Raw genomic sequence first — 23,024 nt, 5'->3', positions numbered from 1 at the left:
CCCGTTTTGTCGGCGCCGCCATAAAAATCAGACGTTTTTTGTTTTTTTCTCTCATGTGACTGACAAACAGGGGCGTCAAGCTCATTATAATCCAGACCAGCTTGATCTGAAAGGAGCAGCAAACTGATAAAAGAAAAAATAAAATCGTCATTTTATGCAAAACCAGTACAAGTACATGAAGAAAAATGGCGTTAAAAGCACTTTTTTTATTTAGGAGTATTGTTGCTATATGTTTGAGTTCTACTTTTATGACACCGAGTGGACATTGTGGGAACAGCAGGTTCCATTAGAACAGTGTTTTTTCAACCACTGTGCCGCGACACACTGGTGTTTCCGCGAGATCTAGTCAGGTGAGCCGTGGGAAATTATCCAATTTCACATTTTTTTCTAAAAAAACATTTACTCTCACAGCCGACAGTGTGTTGCAGAGTAATCATGTATAAATACTCTTCGCCACTAGATGGCAGCACAGAACTTCACAGGTGAAATGGAAACTGACAGACGTCAGTGTGGTTAATCTCCACCTCCTGCTACCATCTTGTATCAAAGTACTGTGTCAGTGACAGTGATGGAGAAGTTTTTGAAAAGGAAGAATGTGAACCAGGATCTCAGCTCTTCATCCATCAGGTCCAGGTTTCACACTGACGGAGTCACTATTAAAAAAGAAATTGGGAAATACTTTTTTTCTGTATTTACTTGATTCCTGTTGATAAAACGTTGATGAGAAAGACTTTATATTGTTAATAGAGGCTACAGAGTTTAACATTTTCGGGTGGTGGTGTGCCTCCAGATTTTTCCAAAGAAGAAAGTGTTCCTTGGCTCAAAAAAGGTTGAAAAACACTGGATTAGGCCTCACGCAGGGCGTCTTTGGCCCACGAGCAGCGTGTTTGACACCCCTGGAGTGGAACTCTGCACCCGGACAAGCCGGTAAACCTGCCGACGTCAGTCCTCTGACTTTTCGTGAGCTCATTGTTTTTAATACGCTGTACCTTTAAGACAACAGACCTCGGCAGTAAAAGTGACAGTAGTGTTCGGAAGCGCGATGCAAATTTCCAAAAACACATCGGCGCAAGTGATTAATGGAGCTGCCCGGCCTGCTTGAATACAACTTCCACGGGCGCCGAATTAAAAAGGGCCCAGATCAGTTGGGAAGGATGAAGCCGGGTTTTGATAAATTGTCTGAGGAGCGAGAAAGGAAAAGAGGTTCAATTGGGCCATTTTGCATTGGAATTGTAGGGGGGTTGGGGGGGCGACTCCACTCTGAGTTTTCACGGTGGAAGATGCCAGAGCTACTAATCACTCGCTCCCTTTAGAAACGCGAAGACAAAGCAGAAACTCCACGGTGCTCCTCTCTTACCCAGTCCTTCTCGTTGAGTCGTGCCGCTTCGTGATAGAACTCAATGGCCGCCTTGTGCTTTCCCAGAAGAAATCTGCGGAAAAGGAAGGAGACAAGTGAGCGGCAAACACATTTTAATCAGTGAACACTCAAAGAACTCCAGAGCGCGAGGTGGACTCACAGTGATCGGGCCACTTGCTTGAGGTTGTCGGTGCTGCTGGGGTTGAGGATGGCGCAGCTCTGGAACAGCTCCAGGGACTCTTGGATTTTGCCCTCAAGACGCAAGATTAGTGCTGCGGCGGGCGATAAAGATGGAAATCAAAGGCGCGGCGGGGGGTCCGGGGTTTTTATCCGACGCAGCTCTTAATTAACACGGCACACGAGAACTCTGGGAGACGGGGACGACGAGGACGACTCACCTTGGACGTAGATGGCGTATTCACACATGCCGTTGGTCTCCTGCAGTTGTTCCTTGATGATCACCTGGTGAAAGTAACAGATTACAAATACTCGGATTACGCTGTAGTCGTTTGGCTATTTCTGGTTTTCCAATCAGAAGTTAGAACTTGGTACGAGTGGAATTAATTGTTGTCCTTTAACTATTGCCATGAACGTCCTCGAGGCAAAATGCAATTCTTCTCTTGTGTTTTGGGGGCCCGTTTACACTCTTACGCAACTTTTTGAAAGTGGCTCCCGGGGTGAAACTTTTCAAAAACACACATATCTGTACCTTGACTACAACACCAGTCGCGACATAGAATTCTGTAATGAATATGTATACGTACAAGTATCTTATATCATGTTTTTTAATAAGATGAATGTCATGACTATTGGATTAAAGGGTTGTTTTTGTTTTTTTTTATTTTGGAGAGTTATTTTTGTCACGTTTCCTTGTTCTCACGCGTGCATGTTCAAAATGCTTCAGCAGAATTAAAGCTCTTTTACCTTACAGGTATCGTAGTCTTTACGGATGTAGTGCTGGTGGATCAGCCAGTTTCGCCTCTCCATGATGGGAAGATCCGGAGCTGCGTGAAAAGGCAGAATTAACATGAAAATGTTTATTTAAAAAAAATAAAAAAAATAAAAATGTGTGAGAGATTAAACTTCTTCCAGTTTCCTGTGATGTCTTATTTAATTGCTGTGTGAATTAATCCTGAATTCGCCCTCCTTCTCCAGTCATTAGTGAGCCTCTGATCTGACAGTTAACACAGACGTACCGCTGTAACCGAAATCCACCCGCTAATTCTCCGTCAATTCACCAGACACTGTGGATCTCTGATGGATAGCAAGTTGGGGTTTTTCTTTTTTGTCCCCCCCCCCCCCCCCCCCCACACTTCCTATGAATAGATGGCTCAGACTAATCGGAGATGTGTCTGTTTAGGCTTTTTTTTTTTTTATTTGACACGTGAATAAATAATCCTGAAAGCGCCCTCCCACCACAGTCGCACGCAACTCTTTGATCTGACGGTTAACACAGATGTTAACACATCAAGCACAAACCCGGGGCTAAACTCCAATCACTTCACCAGCCACGCCGCCGATGTCACCTCGTAGGCAAGTTTCTCTATTACAAACACAGATGTTCCCCCCCCCCCCTCTTCTTCTTCTTCTTCTTCTTCTCGTCTAATGTCTCGGCAGGGTTGAGATTTTCTTCCCGTTGCCGGGGCAACAATGTCTCCAGTAGCCAGGTGCTTGTGACAGAAGAGAGGGGGGGGGGGGGGGGGGGGAACTCGGCCCACAAGGGGCTCCGGAATGACCCGGCAAATTGTAAAACATCGATTGTTCTTAAACAAATGTCTTAAGAGGAGCAGAGACAACAGAACGCCGAGACCCGGTGAGTGAAATCGAGCTGGTTTGCCTCAAAGGGTCACTTTGTAAAAAAACGTGCAAGTTTTTTTTTTTTTTGGGGGGGGGGGGGCTTTTCACTGTATTTGGCACATAAATACAAATATAAGCACACATTTTCTGTACAAAATGTCCATTTTTCATTACCCTGTACTCGTATTTCAATCCTAATCCTAGATCGTAGCCATTATTTTTTGGGGGGGAAGTTTAAATTCAACAGCTTATTATGGGTCGCCTATGCCCCCCCCCCCCCCCCCCCCCCCCCCGTGAACTAAAATGAGTTTGACACCCTGCTCTACACGGCAACACAGTTCACCTGGTTCTGGTAATCCCGTTATCACGCACCTACTACCTGCATCCGGGGATAAAATTAGAACTCGTGAAAAAAAAAGTGTCAGGCTTTTGAGTGGAGGGGGGGTAGGAGGGGGGGGATGTCATTAATGGAGCGCCTGCGTGAAAATACAGTGTGAATTACACCCAAAGCTGCCTTCTGTTTCCATCCTGCTGACTGTGAAGCTGGAAGCTTGGCAGAAATCCGGCGGGGACCGGCGGCCTCGGCTTCGCGCGTTCGCCTCGCCGAGATCGGGATTGGTTCTTATTTGCCGCAACCTAATCGGCTTTCTTCCTGCTGAGGCGGCGATAATGTCCTTGTCTCCGGGTTTCAGCTGCCGTCCCGTTGTGCTGCCGCCGTCCAACGCCCAACAAAGACGGGGCAGATTTGAAGAGTGGGTACGACGGGGCAACGTGCATCGCGGCGCCGGAGGAGGGCAGAAAGCAGAGGGGGGGGGCGCCCAGCGGGGGGTCTCCTAAATATAGTTCTGTGAAGAACCTCATCCCCGAACAGAGAGGAATGCTCTCATTGTTGCATCGTTTGATCTGGCTAAGGAGAAGGCGGCTTCGCCCTCCATGTGATTCCGTTAAAAAAAGGGGGGGGGGGAGGCGTGCTGAGATCAAAAGACACACGGGGAGAACGTAATGAAAAGTACGGCGGAAATTATTTTAGAAGTTTTGCCACAAAGAGGGAAAAAAAATCTTCAGAAAGCCGCGGTCTTGTCAAGTCGTTTAGTCACACGTGGCGCCTCAGACTCCGGCAGTGAGTGTCAGTGTCTTCAAAAGGAAGACGCAGCAGAGCCAGATTACCACTCCACTGTCAGGAAACTGACACTTGACTGTGGGAAGCCGGAGCAGCGGAGACCGAACAACAACCTGGTGAAAGAGAGAGAGCAAACGCCGCGGGTTTCAGCGGGAACTCGGTTCTGGTGTTTCCCGGTAAATATCACAGTGACACGGTTTTTCAGTTAAACAGGGCGAGTTCTTGTGAAGAACCCGACGCCACTTCTCTTCTTCGGCTTTTATTTATTGTCCTCTTGTCATTTTCTTTTGAACGTCTTTTGTAATTTCTATCCGTGATATGCTTGTTTTCATGCCTTTTGTGCAAAGAGGAGCTGCTGTGATAACTGAATCTCCCCATGAATCATCTTAACTCAATGTTTTTTATTTATACGACACAACTGCGAGTCAGAATTGGAGTCATTTACTGTTGCCAGTCATTTTTGTCCTCATTTTTCATGCTTTCTGACTTCTGTTAGTTGCCACCATGTGAGCTGTAATGGTGAAATAAACAAGGGAAATGTTAGTACTGTTGAGGTACTTGAGTCTCGTCTAAGGCCACGTCCACACGACGAAAAAACTCTTTTCTCCCCAGCCTTCCCCAAAAAATCTCCGTCCACACGTCACTATGAACTCGACTCAACAGGCTTCAGGGCGTGTAGTACACCTGCCAGGCCTTTAGGGGCGCTGTGACTCACCAAACACACCAAAAATGCAGAAGAAGGCAGAGCATATAGAAATTTAGAAGTAGAAATGGTGTGTGAATGTTGAAAATGCTTTGGGGCTGCTCCCACAGCTATAAAGCGCTATACAAGTGAAATCCATTTACCGTTCCTGCCATAAACCTCAATATAATTCTAGTTCTATAGGTCTATGGTCCTCCTGCTGCTAGCGTCAGTAGCTTCTGCAGCTCCATCGGAGCTTGTATTCCGTGATACTTGTGGTTATTGTGGTCCGTCCACACCCCTGGAGGTTGGACGGCAAGAGCCGGGGTTTTAGAATTTCCCCACTCTGGGACCCGTGTTCAAAAAAACCTGTTTTTACACTTGTAAAACCGCCTCATGAGGGCGACAGGCCAGAAACATCAGGTTTAGGTGAACCGGTTTCGCGGTGTGGACGGACCCTTAATCTTGAGAACATTTTCAGGATCTTGGTCTCGACTCGTTATCGACCCCTTCAAGTCTTGGCTTTGTCTCGGTCTGGTCTTAAGGGGTCTTTCACGTTCGGATAGTCCGGGACTCGGTTCTCTTGGGGAGGGGGCGGAGCCGAGAATCTTTACACCTTCATTTGGTTCGGGTGGCGTTCACATTCACTTCACGTCGCCCGAAATGAACACCGACCAGAGAGGAAGTGAAGAAGAAACACGGCTCATCGATTGGTCCGGACCGAAAGAAGAAGTCCTGCCTCTTTAGCCCATGGTGGCTAGGCTAGTTAGCTCGTGGCTAATGGCTAGCCACAAACAGCCGCGGTATGTCGCCTTCACACCAGATACCAATGAGTCTTCCTCACTAATCCTTCCTCACGACTTCACATCTGGACCGCGAGATATTTCCCAACCTTTTCTTTCTTTGTCTAATTCTTTTAGCATTTATTACCCAGAACGCATTGCGCACCGTCTTTGTCTCGACTTGGATTGGGTTTGGTGGTTTTGATCAAAAACACCAGTAGATTGGACGAATGAACAGCGCATGGAAACATGATTTACTGCAGCTCAGTATATTTTTTTTGGGGGGGCGATATGTATTTTGTTAATGTTGATCTCCTGATAGAGATAAATGTGATTTTGCGGCGCAGCTCCAGTAGAAGTCGCTCACAGCCAGAAGACTCCTTCGTCAAGTGGGAATTCCTCCGCGCAGTTAAAGGTTATTGGGTACCTCTAAATCAAGTTGTGTTTTTAATTCAGTAAAAACTTATTTTATTCCTACACTTTCTGCTGTCTCTACCCCTGAAGCTGTCTGGCTCCGTCACAATTTAAAATAAGTCCACACAAAATGACAACAGCGCTCCATAAAAGCGACAAAAAAAAAAAAAACCTGTAAGAGTTTCTCTTGTTCGTAAATGATCCTGATGGATGTTGGAACCAAACTGGGGGTTTTTTTCAGTATTGGACAAACCCCAAAGACCATAATTTACTTTTTACACACAACATACTGTAATTAACTTTGTGTGCGTGTTAAATAACTAATTACATTTCATGATGGTAATTAAGAGAATGAGCTTGACTTACACAATTAAACTGTGCTCTCCGGCTTTTTACATAATTAAATATTACAACTTTTGTGGAACAAGATGGTTTGATTGTGAAAGTGCGTTTATTGAGCCTGGAATCACATTTCAAATTCAAGCTGCACACCCGTCCTTGAACACAGCTCATTATTTGTGCGACGTTGTCAGAATTTTAGCTTTTCCATTATTTGATCGTTGTTTTTTTTTTCTTTTTTTCTTCAAACAAACATTTTAAGAGCCTTTACTTGCCAAGGTAAGTTATTAATATTTTAATGAAGATGAAGAAACAGAAAAGCACAAGAGAATTGTGCATTTACAGCATTTTATTTGAATAACTTCAGTGAAAACAGCTCAGATTGAACACGTTGAGCTTAATTAAACCAAATGAACAAGAATTGGACACAAATATAAACGGCTGTTTCAACCTCGTCTCAGTTTGCAGGTCACGCGTCTTTTTTTTTTTTTTTTGTGGATTTCAGTTTGAAGTGTTCCCACACTTTTTTTCTCCTCAACTTTTCTCTCCTGATGTTTCTCTTTTCTACTACTTCTTGGAACTCTTGAGCAGCCGCCCTTCGCCATCTTGCTGGAAGCGTCGACTTTGATGTGGGCAAGTATGGCGCCTCCCCTGCTGTGCCGGTAGATCACAGCCAGGCGCGGCTCATTACTGCCACACGCTGGTAGCTGTGAGAACTAATCGGCTGAAAAATGTGGAAAAAAAACTAGACATTTATGATCAAAAAGTAATTTTAGGAATCGCCTAATCGATTACAAAATTAGTTGACAACTATTTTGATAAGTCATTTCACACACGTCCATTAAATGCCCTGTAAAGTTGAAGTCTTCCACAGTAAACAGATTTAGGGGTTCATTTAACACAACAAAGGCGCTTGTTGCCACTGAAAACGCAACTTTTTGGAAACGCTGCCACTGTACATGCGCACCATGGCCGGAGTAGATAGTTCCTCTGCACATGAGCGAGTAGAGAGTCAATCCCAGCAATGACATGACTCATATTCACCACTTCATTCATATCCTCCAGGGAGGAGCAATCCCACTTCCGTGTACTCGCCATTGTTAACGTGTGCGAGTTTCATTACAAAAACATCCAACAGCACCACCCCGTGGCACGTTAACGACATCGCAATCAGCGGTTCTCTTGGTCCCATGGAAACGGACGTCGTTTTCAAAAACGCTGCTGTGTAAACGCGGACGTTTTTCTGAAACGAACTTGCAAAAAACGCGTTTTAACCGTCTGCAAGAGTCGACTGGAGGGTTGTGATGGAAGATAAGATAAGATAAGATAAGATAAAATAAGATAAGATAAGCAGGGAGAATCTAATAAAAGAGCCATAATAGGGAACGTGAGTTGGGATTAGACCTACTGGTGATGTGTTGTTGCAATAGTAATGCAAGTAAAGAGAATTTTAACATATTACTGTTGTGTGTGTAGGTATGGTTAACATGCATGTGTGTGTGTGTGTGTGTGTGTGCTGCATGTTCAAGGCCTTTACTTCACAAATGTACACGTGAGCCTTGTGTCATTATAAGCATCAAAGTGAGATTGACTGTAATCTGTCGTAGTTATGAAGCTTTTAGCGTTTCACTCGGGTATCATATCCATTCCCATTACATTAAGCAATTAAAATCCAATCTCTGCACTCGGTTATTTCTTCTTTTTTTTTTTTTTACGATTGCATTACTCAGTCGTCGTACCTTCCACCAACAGGTTTTCATTTGATTTTTTCCTCTGTAAATTACACTAAGTGGGCACCAATACACGCCGCTGTGCCATGTGAGAGATCACTGCGGGGAAATGCAACGCTGCACTGCAACATGTATTTAATTGCTTCCATTGGGCCTCGTGATCATTACAAAGCACCACAATCAAAACAAACCAAAAAAAAAAAAAAAGAGTTTAATGTACGTGCATCAGCATTAACTGCTTAATGGGACAATAGGATGCAATTATGATGACAAAATATCTTCAGTTTTCTATTCAGGGAGGTGTGTGACGCCTTCTGGAGGACACTGAGTGAAGGGCAAGGGTGACCTCTGCAGGACGGTTTCGGGACTTTGAGGCAAAATTCATCCACAGATTGTCACGAGAAAGAATAAAGAAGATATTTAAAAGTTTTGTGTGACATTGAGAGAAAATCTGACCTTTCGGCGCTCGTCTTTTCTTGGCCTCAGTCGCAACTGGGAGCTGAAACATTAAAGAAACAGAAAGATGAATAAAATGACGGCACAAAGCACATCTGTGATACAAATACCATCTGTGACAGAATAAACCCGCTCCGCCACGCTGAGGCTGATCAAATGCTGCGTAGCAACACAGGTCAACTCCAATGCTTCCCTTTGAATCTGCTGTGAAAATACAGGTGGAGTGTGTTGTGTATTATTGTATGGATTGTGTTATTCCCCTCAAGGACGACCACAGCTTGGATTATATACAAAGACTGGCCTGAATAACAAGTGAGGGGAGGGGGTTCAAACTATTACTATTTACAGTTTGATCAGCAAAAATATTGGGGGGGAAAAAATCTATTAATACTGACAAATTCAAGAAGCAAAACAAATCATCATCTTGTGTTGCACAAGAAGTGATTTAATAACAGTTCCTTTGACAAATATATCGACATTTGTCGACAAAAGAAATGACCATTGTGTATTGTAGAAAAGTTTACTGTTTGTCTAAGAAGTTTGCTTTAAATGTTGACATTTTATTCACGTCAATAAGTAGAATGCAGTTCAAAAGTAACAAATACAATTTTTTGATACAATTTTTGATACTTTACTAGTAATTATGAACAATTAAACCAATCCAATAAATTTACTTTTCTTATGATAAACTGCATGATATTAAAAACTAACTGGAAATATTGTTTAGTACTGCAACAACAATAGAAATTGCGATTAAAAATACGTTAATATAGGACTGTATTGTCTATGTGTGTTGAGATTTGTTCTAAAAAGAATGCATGATTTATTACAGTTCAATCTGTCTGTGAAGTTTAGAAATCTTGACATTGAACTGATTGATACATTAAATACTCGTTTAAATATAAAGATCTCTGTTGGAGACGATACTTGAGAAATTGTTGATAAAAACCTGGAAGCTCAGGTCTGTTTAATCTTTATTCACCTCCGAAGTGTGTCAATGCCTCTCTTATATTACACATTTAATTTGAAAGGTCAAAAAAAACTTCAGAGGTACAAAGTGCTCCACGGGTAAAGATAAATGTCCAATAAAATCCAAGCACACTGTCGCACTCATTTCTCCCTCTGCGTGATTAAAAGTCGCTTCACCCACAAGTTTGTGTTTTAAATCAAGAGCTCATCCTTCAATCTTAACATGTTTGCTTGATCTGGGTTGGAACCTTGTACCTCTAACAAGGTACCAGTTTCAGGGCCGTATAAATGAGTTATAAGCCATTAATAAGCGAGCGTCCAGCGCTGTAGATCAAACCCGCTTTGTTTTATTCATGGCTGTAGGACATATGGACCAGACTGCAAAATCTGACTTTTATAATTGTACGACCATCGAAGAGCTTAATCCAACGAGACTGAGAGGAGTCGAGATATCAGATTTGTTCGCTTCAATTTGAGATATTCTGTCATCAGCTGGGGTCAACATGCATTTCGAGGGCTAACAAGTGGCCAGCCTTAGTAGTATTAAAGTATACTAGTATATAGTTTATACTTTATTATAGTTTGTGATTTGTATATTACTTTTTTTTTATCTTAGTCCTATTTAATTTTACTTATTGCTTTTTACTGTAAATACTTTTGGCCCTTGGAGTTCTTGATGGTCATTGTATATAAGATACCTCTATTCTTATCTAACTGTTTGCACATTTCTTGTCTTTCCTACTCATGAGTGTCCTTAAGAGCAGAATGTGACAAGTAAATGGTAAATGTTATCTTATCTTATCTTATCTTACAGATAAGCGTGAACATGAACACCGAAGTGCTCTGGCTTTGTCGTGTGAACAGCAGGCGTCGCCAATACACCCTGGGATGGTGGCGTCTGGTAAAAGTACCAAAGAAATTATTGTGTTGTATTTGGTGCTGTATAGACAAAGTTGAATTGAATTGATGTGGAGGTGCTAAAACATACAGACCTCAAGTGGTTAGCCTGAGATGCAGGATACGGATATTTCAGGGCTCGCCACATGTGATCTGACCACCTGGCACGCATGTTAAAGCCGGGTCTGAACACGCCCTGAGACTGGCTGTAATCCAGGACCAAGGCTGGGTTTGGGGGGAAATACATGTTATGGTACGATGTTGATGGCCCTCTGACAACTCTGTGCAAATTCAGACCATTGAATTTAAATGTCCCCAAAAAAAGCATCCTGTAGCTGTTGCATTATGGGTGTTTTTTCCACCCTGACAGCTTGAGTTTGATAGCAACAGGTAGCCATCTTTCATAACAGCATCATTGACTTCTCAGCTTTGGTCTCAGTTTGGTCTAAGTTTAAGAAAAGTTACCGTGTAAACGCAAACGTTTTCTGAAACAAAAACTGGAAAGCAGAATTTTCACATGAAACATGGATATGAGGCCTAAGTGGCTGATGAAGTGGGTGTAATTATAGTAGAGTTCCCCGATAAAGGACATACTACAAAAATTGATAAGTCATTTAATAGATTATATGACTGCTTGGCCAAGTTCTATTTGTGTTTTATTTATGATGAATGCATGCACGGTCCGCTTTACTTCACCTGTATTTCCCACATTTAACTCTCACTTGTGGTTTATTGCGTTATTTCACAAACGTAGATCGTTTTGTTTCAATTCTCGCCATTCAATTTCCTCCTGTAGCAACAGTTTAGCAGCCAGATTAGATAATCCAGTTAGTTCTGCTCGGATTAACAGAACAAACCTTGAAGCTAACGGTGGCTAACACAACCTGCACGCACTGACATCATGTGTTTATTTCACGTACACAGTTAATACACCTGCAGCAGTCTGTAGATGTCTGTATTTGTCTTTAAACTATGAATTTTGCGTTCTCTGACATAGTTTCAGGTTGCTGGAGCTCCTCCGGTGTTTCGGATAAACTGGTTTCCCTGTTGAATGGTGGCCGACTTCCTTTCGCGTCTGTAGTTGCTGCTCGTAACAGCAGAAGTTAAAATTAGACTCACAGAAAGTCCGACACTTCGACACTTTATTGTAAATGTGGTTAAACGAGCGTCACCAGGACAGCTACGGAATGTGCTGTTATTAGCAGGAATGCACGCTAAAGGACGTCGGTCACCAGTTAACCGGGTAACCAGTCAATGCGGAACACCGGTTTAGCTCCGACTGAGTTAGCCACACGGCTAACTAATGGCTCAAACAGACGCCATTTAAAGACCGTGTTCAAACCTGCCTCCTCACTTATTCTTAGTATTTAAAACCGCCTCCTCACCCCCAAACGCTGGCGTTTGCACAGGCTAAACGACTGATATCCTCAGGTTTGTACTCACCGCGGTGGCGTTCTCCTCCTCCGCCATCTTGGGACGATCAACAGTTGAAGCTGTTGTCATGGAGACGAAGAGGTAATAAGGAGGCGTGGCTGCGCGGGTTTTATGAACGCGTGTCGCCGTACCGCGCCCCCTTTACCTCCACCAATCACACGCTTCGTGTACGAGTTACGCGATGACGTCACGGCCAACGTGCGTAGGCACGTATTTATTTTGAGTCCTGCTCATGGATTAGAGCGGGACAGAACAGAATAGAAATACTTTTATCAATCCCACGGGGAAATCCTTTAAAACTATGTTAATTTGTTAATACAAAGGAAACACTTCTAAAAGAAACTATAACATCGGGTTTTTTTCAAACACTAATATCAGCAAGCTGTGCAATGACTTAATTCTGAATAAATAATTCTGAATAAATCACATACCTGTGACTTGACGTTGTAAAATCCATTTAAAACATGTGTATCAGCTGTGGAAGTAATTAATTGAAAATTGCCATATTACTATAATCTAATATTTTACATAATTGTTCCTATTACTTGTACAATTTACAATACCCAACGTGTTTTTCCATTAGAAATTGTTTTCAGGGGTAAAAGTAAAATTGAGTGTTTCAATTCATGAGGGGGAAATATCAATTGTTTTGCCTCAGACTCCTGCACTATAAACAATAACAATAGGAGTGTTTTCCAAAAGTTCGTCCCTGGGAGACGTTTTCAAAAACCTGCAGATTCAGTGGCTCTGAGCACCGTTGTGTTAAACAGAAACCCCAAGACGCCATTTTCACTTGAAAAAGTCATGTAAGTAGGGCAAACATCTTTGCCAGTAATTTACAATCCACAACATGATCCAAAAAAAACAAAACAGTTTATTAAATGTTAAAATATAGAACCAATCTGACAAAGACCCTTTAAGAATTTTTTTTTAAATTAGATCACCGATATATATATATATATATCTATATATACACACACATTTTAATATATATTCTGATCACAGCAGAGAAACGTCACCATATAACACGAGGACAGACAAAAATCACACGTAACTAGGAACTTGGTAGGTTAAACGACCTTACAGGCACTTGAGGTCACGTCTAAGGAAGAGGACAGCGTTTACATTTAAACATTCACATGTAAAGACAGGAAGTCTCTTTGATCAAGAGAGACCGTTCAAAGAGTTTGTGTTCTTTCTGCTCATTAATGCACTTCTAAGTGAATACAAGTCCGACCTATATGTGTCAGTGAGTTGACATCGATGCACCTTCATTCATCCGAATCGCAGCAATTCTCTGGAAAACAACAACAACATATATATATATACACAACATCCCGCTCAAACATCATCTGCCATCAGAGGAGCATCGAGCTTCACCTCGTCAGAAAACGGCAGATTAAAAAAAAACAAAAACAAACCTTCATCCCTCCACCTTCATTAATCATCAGCTCAGACTTGGAGAGCAACATTCATCTTTGTAATTTAAAGCAACGGGAACGTGAATCGCAGTGAGACGTTTACTAACGGGGGGGGAAAACGTTTGGCCAAGCTCAGGATCTCGGAGGGGCGACGTCGAAATCGAATTTGAGATATTTTCTATATTTTAACACCTTGAAGAATTGATTCAGCTGCCTGCATTATTCTTCGAGAAGGCATGTTGGGGGGGGGGGGGGGTACTGTAACTTCACTACAATGTGAAGACAGGGTCCCTTAAGGTTTTCTAAAACAAATCCAACATGACACATGAAGCTCCGCCAGCCAAACACCGACCATCCAGAGCAACAAACGGCAACTTAGGACCACAAACAATGGAATTTTCACAATATCTTGTACTTACGGCAACTACTTTATATAAATGTGACTTTTTTTTTTACTCATAGCTTATGTACATTTTGGAAATTGTGTCAAAAAGATAACTGGCAAGGGGCTCCATCTTTTGTCTAGTTCTACGTATTTGTGTTAGTGGGTCGACTCTGGCTCATGGAAGACTTCAAACTTTTTGAAAATTATAAAATAAATGGTTGTGGGGAAAAAAAATTTAATTGAATGCCGATCTTGAATTAAATGTAAGTGATATTCCCGATTTCGCCACTAGGGGGACTGAACAAAAACGTCATGTCCTTTTTTGGGGACATTAATTAAAACGTTATTAAATCGTCTACATCTTTCCTGCATCCTTCTCTTTAAGCCTCTTGTGAGAACGTCTCTGCTGCTGTAATGTGCTGCCAAGTCTTTTTATTCATCTAATTATTTTCAAGTCGTTCCCGCTCCGCCTCTCCTTACAACTTCTTTTTGTGATTTCCCCGGAGTCACCGCCCCAGAATAACTTAAAAAAAAAAAAAAAAGCACGAATTTCACAAACACTGCCAGTCGTCCCGCTCGTCTCACGTCTGCGTCCTGGCAGACCTGGAAAAACGTGGACGGCTTCACTTGGCGAATCTCGTCTAGAGTTTACTTATTTTAGGGCGAGAGAGAGAGAGAGAGAGAGAGAGAGACGAGCCTGAGGAGGATGTGGGAAACTGTCTAATTTCCCTGGTTGTTGCCAAAAGCCCCCTGTGCTGCGGTGGAGGCGGCGCTGGCGGCGGTGGACTGGATGGTCTGGTTGGTCAGGACTCCCTGGGAGAACTCGCGCTGGGCCTTGGTGAAGCTGGCGCCCGTCCGCCTGTACTTGGAGTGGACCTGCAGCCAGGAGGCAGTTTAGGAAGGAGAGAAGTTTGAAAGCCTGATTAAAAATCGCGTTTCAAGCAAAAAAAAAAGAAGAAAAAAAAAAGCATCATTTGTGTTTTTTGGTTTCCAGAAAAGTTTCCCGGTTTACACTACAACGTTTTGTTAAAGGATGTCAGTTTCCATAGAAACTGCAGAAATGCTTAAAAAGAAAAAAGAAAATATTTTGGAAAATACTGTCTTTCAATGTACCGATCAGCCGTTCGGCAGACGACTGGATTGCTTTCGAATCAAACATCAATTCTTCAATAAAGATAAAACTGTTTTCACCGTCGACTGATCATAAAGACGTGCGTTTATTTTACAGAACACACACTGCCACCTAGTGGCACGGCATGCAAACTACACTGTCCCGTCTGATGTTTTTTGAAGGGTCGCAAAACGTTTGAGTAGTTGTGGTAAACAGCGCTTTAACATAGCGAGCTTGTGACAGGAGCCATTTTAATGTTTGGCTTCATCACAAAAGCAACCGACAGCACCCGCTAGTGGCCCAACATGTTCACTACATCAAACTGACGTGTATTTTCAAAAGGTCAGAGTGTAAATACGACACTTTTCTGGAATAAAAACACAAAAACAAAGCGTTGTTTTCTTGAGCCGTTGTGTGAACGAGGCCTAAACTCATTGTGTGGATTTATGACGTTTAAAGTCCTAGTGAAATGAAACTTCGACCTCCAAAACACTCTGGCTGTCGCTTCTGGGGACATTTTTTATGCTAACTGGTCCCAGGGCAAAATGTTGAAACGTGGCATAGATTGCCACGTTTTAACATTTTGCCCTACGTGAAAATAGCCGATGAACAGCGCTATTTTCGCTGCTGGGCGGAGCTTCTGACAATAATAGAGTGACATCACGAGTTGTGCACACGCCCAAGTTGTGTTTACATTATGGAGGATCAGAGTTTTGACCACGAAGAGGCTGAATTTAACCATATTTCATCATCATCGTCATTTCAAACCCAGTGATTGAAGACACAGAAGGTGGTTCTGCCATCGGTGACCCCGTCTGGAACATGTTTGAGGAAGCAGAAGACGCTTCGTCCTCCATTCGTCCTCGTCTCCTCGCCTCAGCAGCCGCCAGTTTTCACCTTTGAGGCTCCTGACTTATGAAGAACAACCCGGCTTCCTGGATCATGTCGAAGCGCTTTTTCTACTGCGCGGAATCACCGAAGATGAGTCCAGGTATTACTTGATCGTCTACTAGCCGCCCGAGCTAGCCGCTAGCCGCGTGAGTTAGCGGCTAGCGGCTCCCGCCGCCTGTGCTCCTTTTCTCCTCTCTCGGTCTCTTCCAGGCTCAATCTTTCATCAAGGCTCATAAAACGCCGACTATAACTTCAAAACACTGTTAAAACTTGGATATTTAAGAGGAAACAAGCCGATATAAACACAACAGATGGAGATCTGCACAACTCTTGACGTCACGAAGAAGGATTCCCCCGACTTCCTCGGCTGGAGATTCAAAATTCAAATAACTTTGTTATGCGACAACAGTGGTGCGGCAGAGTCGGAGGAACCTTATAAGTAGAACCCCAACTATCGTTTTTTTTGCAAAGTAGTGTTTTACATTTCACTAGGCCTTTAAACACCTCCGTCACGCGTCGACCCACCATTTTCAGCAGGATGACTCCCAGGATGGCGTTCACAGTGAAGAAGCCGGCCACGACCATCATGATCACGGCCACGGCCAGGTTGGTACCGATCACACTGATCGACGTGATCCATCCGCTGTCGACGCCAGAAACAAAACAAACAAACAAACAAACAAAAAAAACGTCACGCGCTTCATTTAAAGACGGCGTCTGAGATCCAGCGAGCGAAACTGGAACAACGCATCAAAGGAGAATCATGTGAACTCGCGTGATCGATGAAAAAGCATGAAGTTTGAGGAAGAGAAACTTAAAAAAACAAACAAACTAGATGATAAAAGGAAAGAACCCCGACACACTTACAAAAGCCGCCACCCAGACAAGTTAGGTTCAGCAGGAATCTGTCAAAGAAATGCAAGAGAGAGGAGCTCCAGGGGGGCGAATACACACACACACGCACACACAGACACACACAGGTGGCTGATGATGACCCCAACACACACCGCCCGCCTCCGTCACCACGACTCACCTGTTGCCCCAGGTGGGGATCCCCACCGACTGGATGATGTAGACCGCCACTTGGAAGAAAAACACGAAGAAGAAGAAGAAGAAGCTGAAGGAGCTGTCGGACCTGCAGACAAAAAAGAAAAAAAAAAGGAGAATATTTGACGCTGCGTGGTACTTAAAAGACGGTTTTCTGCCACTTCGTGAGAGGAGAAGAAACTTTTGTCTTGTTCGACCAGCCAGGAACTGAAAATTGACGCTTAATTGAAAGGAACGGATGTGAGCGGGATAAACTGGCGATTTAAAAAAAATGTGCACGTGGACAAAGATGGAGTTCAGTGTGTAGGACGCTGGGAGCCGCCATTGCTGTTATTGTCCGTCCACTGAGCATGTGCAGAACAACAATCCACCATGGCCACCCTCGTTTCCACGGCGACGGAGCGCCTTCAGTGTCGTCGCATAAAACAACACCCAGAACACAACAAAAGTTTTTCCCGTTTTCCCACGAAGTGGGATTCTCTTAAAGATGTGGATCGTCGGTAATTCCCGACGTGTCCATATTCAAACTCAACGGTTTCCACTTCGAATCCCAATCAACAGTTTTGGAATAAACGTGTCACTGTAACATTAAAACCCATTTTTATTCTTTGGCTTTTACCTCAGTGTGAGACTCTGCTCTGGTTTTAGTGCCTTCGTTTTTTTTTTTTTTTTTTATTGTTTTAACCTTTTATGTTTTGTTTATTGTTTTACCATCTGATTGTTTTTATTGCTTTAACTTTATTGTTTTTTTTTGTTGCCTCTTATATTTTTATTTCAATGTACAGCACTTTGTCTCAGCTACGGCTGCTTAAGGCGCTTTATAAATAAAGTTGAGTTGAGTTAAAAACTCTCAAAATAACAAGAAAATATTAAGTAAAAACAGTTTCTTCTCAAGAGCCGTTGTGGCCCTGAACGCCTCAAATACCAACAAACCCTGAAATATTAATTCCATTGTGCTTCAGAGGCCAATGACAATAAAGGAATTCTGATTCTGAAGAAAATACAAGTATCTGACCCAGAGAGTTCTAAAACAGCCGGTTCTGAATCTCAACGCAGCCAAAAAACGCGACAAAAGTTTGCTTTTCCACTTGAAGAGGTCGTGTGAAGAAAAGCTTCACATCAGCGCCTCCTGGTGTTTACCGTGCGTCTCCTCAAACCCAGCTCGCCCGCGCGGCGCCGTTACCTGAAAGCCTTGTAGATGGGCCGGTACCAGCAGACGAAGGCGGCGGGGGTGAAGAGGATGAACCAGAGGATGGAGAGGCCGAAGTCCACGCCGCGGTTGGCGTTGGTGGTGAAGAGGGCCAGGCAGGCCAGCACGTTGAGGAACAGCGTGGCGCTGTGGACTGGAGGGGTCACAGAGGTCACAGAGGTCACAGAGGTCACCACAGGACGGGGGAAAAAAAAAAAATCATCTTTTGCTCAGATTTAAGCAAACAAAAGGAGACGGCGACACAAAGTGACGTAGCGACGTCTTGAAAACGGTGGCCGTTTCCATGTCATTGTTGTTATTGTCCATCTACTGAGCATGTGCAGAACGACGACTCGCCCCGGTGCGCATGCAAAGTTTCGGCAAAGTTGCATTTTCAGCGAGACTTGAGTCGGAACATTTTCAAAAAGTTACGGCGCCAGGTTATGATGTCATAACTGTGAGACGGAGCGAGAGGGGGAGGGGGGGTCCCAAATCTAAGGGCTGAAACTTTTACCGCTTTGCCTTTGCCCTCGTTTTGGAGGGGAAGGCGGAGGCGGAGGGCTAAGGGGTAGGCAGAGGGGTACAAAAGAGAATTTACAGAACAAGCCGTCGTTCTTAATCGTTCCTATCCCACCACAGTGGAGGGAAACTCACTGAGGAGCAGAGCGACATGTGGAAATTGTGCATCTGAATGTGAAAGCGGATCACGCCCGGAGTTGGTAGTTTGAAAACGGCGTTACGTACACATCCAGAGGTAGTACATCCTCCTGCTGATCCTGCGGTACTCCTCGGGGATTTCCTCCTCGAAGTCCTGATAGAAGCAGGGCTTGATGGGCGAGAATCTGGGGAGAGGCGGCCAGTTGTTCTCTTTCTCTGAGGGGGGGGGCACATTCCACATGGTCAGCCTCGGTGCTCACACACACACACACACACACACACACACAGACAGACAGACAGACAGACAGACAGACAGACAGACAGACAGACACGAACACACACACACACACACACACACTCACACTCACACTCACACAGACACACACACAGACACACACACACACACACACACACACACAGACAGACAGGAACACACACACACACACACACACACACACACACACACACACACACACACACTCACACTCACACTCACACTCACACTCACACAGACACAGACACACACACACACACACACACACACACACACAGACAGGAACACACACACACACACACACACACACACACACACACACACACACACACACACACACACACACACACACACACACACACACACACACACACACACACACACACACACACACACACACACACACACACACACACACACACACACACACACACAGACAGACAGACAGACAGACAGACAGACAGACAGACAGACAGACAGACAGACAGGAACGAACACACACACACACACACACTCACACACACCTCCGGGGCTCAGCACTCTGCCGCTGCTGCGGCTCTGCAGCTCCTGCTCTTTACGCTCCAGCTCGGCTGCCTTCCTCTCCAGCTCCTCCTGCTGGCGGACCAGGTTCTCCTGTGCCGCCGTCACGGCGGCCTGACGGCGGGAGAAATGAACCTTTAACACTCTAAACACACTAAATCTGGCGTCTCTGCAGTCGTGGGATGGGATTTTTGTTCATTTCACCCGACGAACTAGAACCTCTGCATCCTGTGTGGTGACGCTTTGTTCAGAGCCTTTCATCTCCTCTCATGTTTCCTTTAATGTATTGACACTTAGATTTCATCTCACTTTAACGTAAATCCACACACACGGATGATTGTTCCATCAGCACAGGGCTGTCAAAATAATGTGACTGAGCTTGAGAAACGTTTCAGATTTTTAGTGACGTCGTGCAAAAACAGTGGAAGTTTTCTATGTTAATTAAATGTAGTGTTCAGGAAAATTGACAAAATTAAATCAAGTCTCACACTCGACTCCAAATCTAACGTAAGATAAATGCATGTCGTCAAACACGAGGTCATTTTATAGTCGGGTTTCTGCACGTGTGCCATGTTATTATGTACGAATAACAGTTGTCAAGTTTGTCACCAGCTTGAAAAAGCCACAAATATTTTAAAAAAGCAGGTTTTGGCCCCCGAGCCGGACGGGATTGACACAAGATTTCACCTTCTCACACAAGTTATTTTACAAATAAGCATTTATTAATATTGTCGCAAAATGCTGAGAAGACGGTATTATTCAAATGTCAAAGGAAGACATCAATTCAGTTTTTTTATCATGTTGCTTCAGTTTAAGAGTAAAGGCGTGTGTGTGTGTGTGACCTTCGGGCTCTGCTCCACAGACGTCTGCAGGATGGCGGGTTGCGTGGCGGTGGCAGCAGTCATGGGGATGGTCGTACCCGAGATGCTTCCCTGCAATGCAGTAATATCTCATTTTAATTAATGAAGTCATTAATTCACTGGACACTAAACGAACAGGTGAAACACAAACGGGCGACGTCAGACGCTGCCTCGACTTTAAGATTCCCTCGATGAGAAAAGTCCAATCCAAGGTTCGTCAAGAACGTGACAGTGAAGCCGAAGTAGGTTTCCCATTGGAAGTTGTCCAAGTGCCTTTAAACTGTGTTTGCCTGAATCGAAAGCTCAAATACTTGAAACCCTAATCTTGACCTCCAGGGCGAAGAACCAAGAGTTTGGATCCTCGTCAAAGCAGGAAGAGTGAAAAAAAAACAAAGTTACAGTGACTCCCTATAGCAGGGGTGTCAAACATGCGGCCCGGGGGCCAGAAGCGGCCCGCCAGAGGATCTAATCCGGCCGCCATGGGATTTTTTTTTTTTTTTTTTTTTTTAAGTATAAATATGAAAACATGACAGAGGCTGATCTAAAAACACTAGATTGGTCAAAATGACATTCAAAACTGCCCTTGTTCAGAATTAATTAATGCAATCTGTGGAGGTCACATGACGCAACACCTTTCACAATAAAACAACGTGTCCAATTTATGTGAAGTGATACTTTAGACACCTAAACTCACAAAAATTTCCAGATGATGACAAATTGTTTTAATCCTGAATAAAAAATATATCCAGATCCAGGCGACTGAGGGTTTTTTTTGTTGCAAATATAATAATATCTGAATAACTTTAATATGTATATTTCAAAATAGACTGGCAAATTCTTGCAAAAGGACCAAAACAAGGAAATACTTTGCATTTGTCCAGATCTGCAGTTTAATGTGTTACGTTTGACTTGTTTGGCCTCCAGAGGTCAGATCAGGTTGATGTGGCCCCTCAACTGAAATGAGTTTGACACCCCTGCTCTATAATAAGGAAACAGTCAAAGAAAAGGGTCGTTCCGTCAACTTTTAACATGAAAGGTGTGTGTGGGAGTCGGGTGGGTGGAGGCGGGTGGAGCTCTGGTCTCCCTGCAGAAAAACCCACCATGTCGGGCGAAGAGAAAGGGTTGTACTCTCCCACGTTCTCGGCTCCGCTGGTGGCCTCTGCAACTGAAGCATCCTGGAAATAAATAGATTTAAAAATGAATAAATAAATAAAAAGGAAGACATGTTATGAAATGTGAGTGGATGGAAAGTCTATGTGATCCAACCAGTCAACTATTCAATACACTCCTTGATCTGGACTGCCTTTTGTTTCACTTAAACCAGTTTTTATGTTAAAACACTTATTTTTTTGTGCGAACGAGCAAATATCTTTAAGTAAACATGCCTTCATTCATAAACATGACTTCCCGAGGCTATAACGTCTGAAGACGCGCCTCGAGAGGGAAAATTAAACTGCAAATAAATATCAAATAACCCCTCAGAATGGATAGTGAGTGTTTAATTTGATAGATACGAGATTTTATTCAGCATTTGCGGACGTCGTGCAGCAGCTCGAGACGACAAGACACCTGTTAGCTCACCTGCCCAGGTGGCCTCGCGCTCCGCAAATCCACACCTCCATTACATTCTCTCTCACAAACGGACGGACAATCGCCATAAAACGCACTAAACTTGATATTAGACTGGATTCTGAGCCAGGAAACGCCGAGGCCAAACCCAGCAACCAACCAAACAGGTTTCTGTTACAGCAGGTCTTCTCTTTTCAGCGCAGAAACTTTTTTTTTTTTTTTTAAACTCGCCTTTTCGAGGAGGAAATGGGGGGGTTTCGCTCACCTGGAAGGGATTCACGTCCACCGGGTCGGCGAACGGGTTGCTGTCGAAGCCCGACATGTTGCTTTAGAGGTGGATTTTGAGGAGAAATCGAGGAGAAACGGACATGAAGCGGCTTCGTCTCCCCAGCGGCTGAACACTGCTGCCGATGGCGCGGCGAGGACGCTCTGCGCATGCGCGGCAGAAGGGGAGCGTGACGTTGGTTGATTTCGTTTTTCTGCGACTTAAAATCAGATAAAATGTGGAATTTTTTATTTTTTTTAAAAATTGAGATTAGTGTACTGTCTGTATTTTTTTCATTGCCCATATTCAACCACCTTCTGGGTTAAAATAAAAAAAAAAAACTAGTTTGTGTAAAACTAAAAAAATAATGAATAAATAAAACAATAAAATAATTGAAAAAAAATGTAATCACTTAATATGATTGTGAGGAGATACGGCGAGGAGATGCTCTGCGCATGCGCGGCAGAAGGGGCGCGTGACGTCAGTTGACTTCGTTTTTCTGACTTGAAATCAGATAAAATATCGGAGGAAAATCGTTTTAGAACGATATCTTACCAGACATTGATTTGACAGGGCGCGTGGTTGTTACCAGACACGTTCAGCATCAAATTAAACAAGATTAATTAAGTTAATTCTGTCTAGGATAGCCTTATTTCTCCAAAGAAAGCATCTTTCCTTACTCATGTAGCTTAAAAAGTAAGGTTGTCCCTAAAGTAAGCATTGTTCTACATAATATATATGGAACCAATTCATTCTTATCTTTCTTTCTTTTTTTAAATTGAGATTAGTGTACTTTCTGTATTTTTATCATTGCCTATATTTAACCACCTTCTGGGTT

At 43.5% G+C, this 23,024-nt stretch overlaps 2 protein-coding genes across 3 annotated transcripts in view; both read right to left on the bottom strand.

Annotated features, from left to right (window-relative positions):
* The window catches only part of bbs4 (Bardet-Biedl syndrome 4), a 21,169-nt gene extending 9,139 nt beyond the window's left edge, over nt 1-12,030 (bottom strand). The window contains exons 1-6 of one of the 2 annotated variants that reach the window (XM_080498783.1): nt 11,987-12,030; nt 8,678-8,720; nt 2,282-2,361; nt 1,756-1,819; nt 1,518-1,629; nt 1,358-1,430 (exon numbers count right to left, since the gene is read on the bottom strand). In XM_080498783.1, the coding sequence (XP_080354909.1) occupies nt 1,358-1,430; nt 1,518-1,629; nt 1,756-1,819; nt 2,282-2,361; nt 8,678-8,720; nt 11,987-12,013 (399 nt within the window). In that variant the 5' untranslated portion in view covers nt 12,014-12,030. Of the gene's footprint in view, nt 1-1,357; nt 1,431-1,517; nt 1,630-1,755; nt 1,820-2,281; nt 2,362-8,677; nt 8,721-11,986 lie in introns of those variants that run through there. The other variant, XM_080498784.1, reaches the window with a different exon arrangement.
* Nucleotides 12,031-12,831: 801 nt separating this feature from the next.
* scamp2l (secretory carrier membrane protein 2, like) lies at nt 12,832-22,327 on the bottom strand. Its single transcript, XM_080494175.1, has 9 exons — nt 22,187-22,327; nt 21,453-21,527; nt 20,335-20,424; nt 19,477-19,606; nt 18,766-18,894; nt 18,016-18,175; nt 16,819-16,920; nt 16,311-16,428; nt 12,832-14,659 (listed from the first exon to the last, which is right to left on the bottom strand). The coding sequence occupies exons 1-9, from the start codon at nt 22,241-22,243 to the stop codon at nt 14,504-14,506; spliced, it is 1,017 nt and encodes a 338-aa protein (XP_080350301.1). The 5' UTR covers nt 22,244-22,327; the 3' UTR covers nt 12,832-14,503.
* Between the last annotated feature and the right edge of the window lie 697 nt (nt 22,328-23,024).

This window comes from Blennius ocellaris (genome assembly GCF_963422515.1).
Source record: "Blennius ocellaris genome assembly, chromosome: 1".
Lineage (NCBI taxonomy): Eukaryota > Metazoa > Chordata > Actinopteri > Blenniiformes > Blenniidae > Blennius > Blennius ocellaris.
Note: the sequence above shows the minus strand (reverse complement) of the source record. Positions and strands in the feature narration are given on the sequence as shown.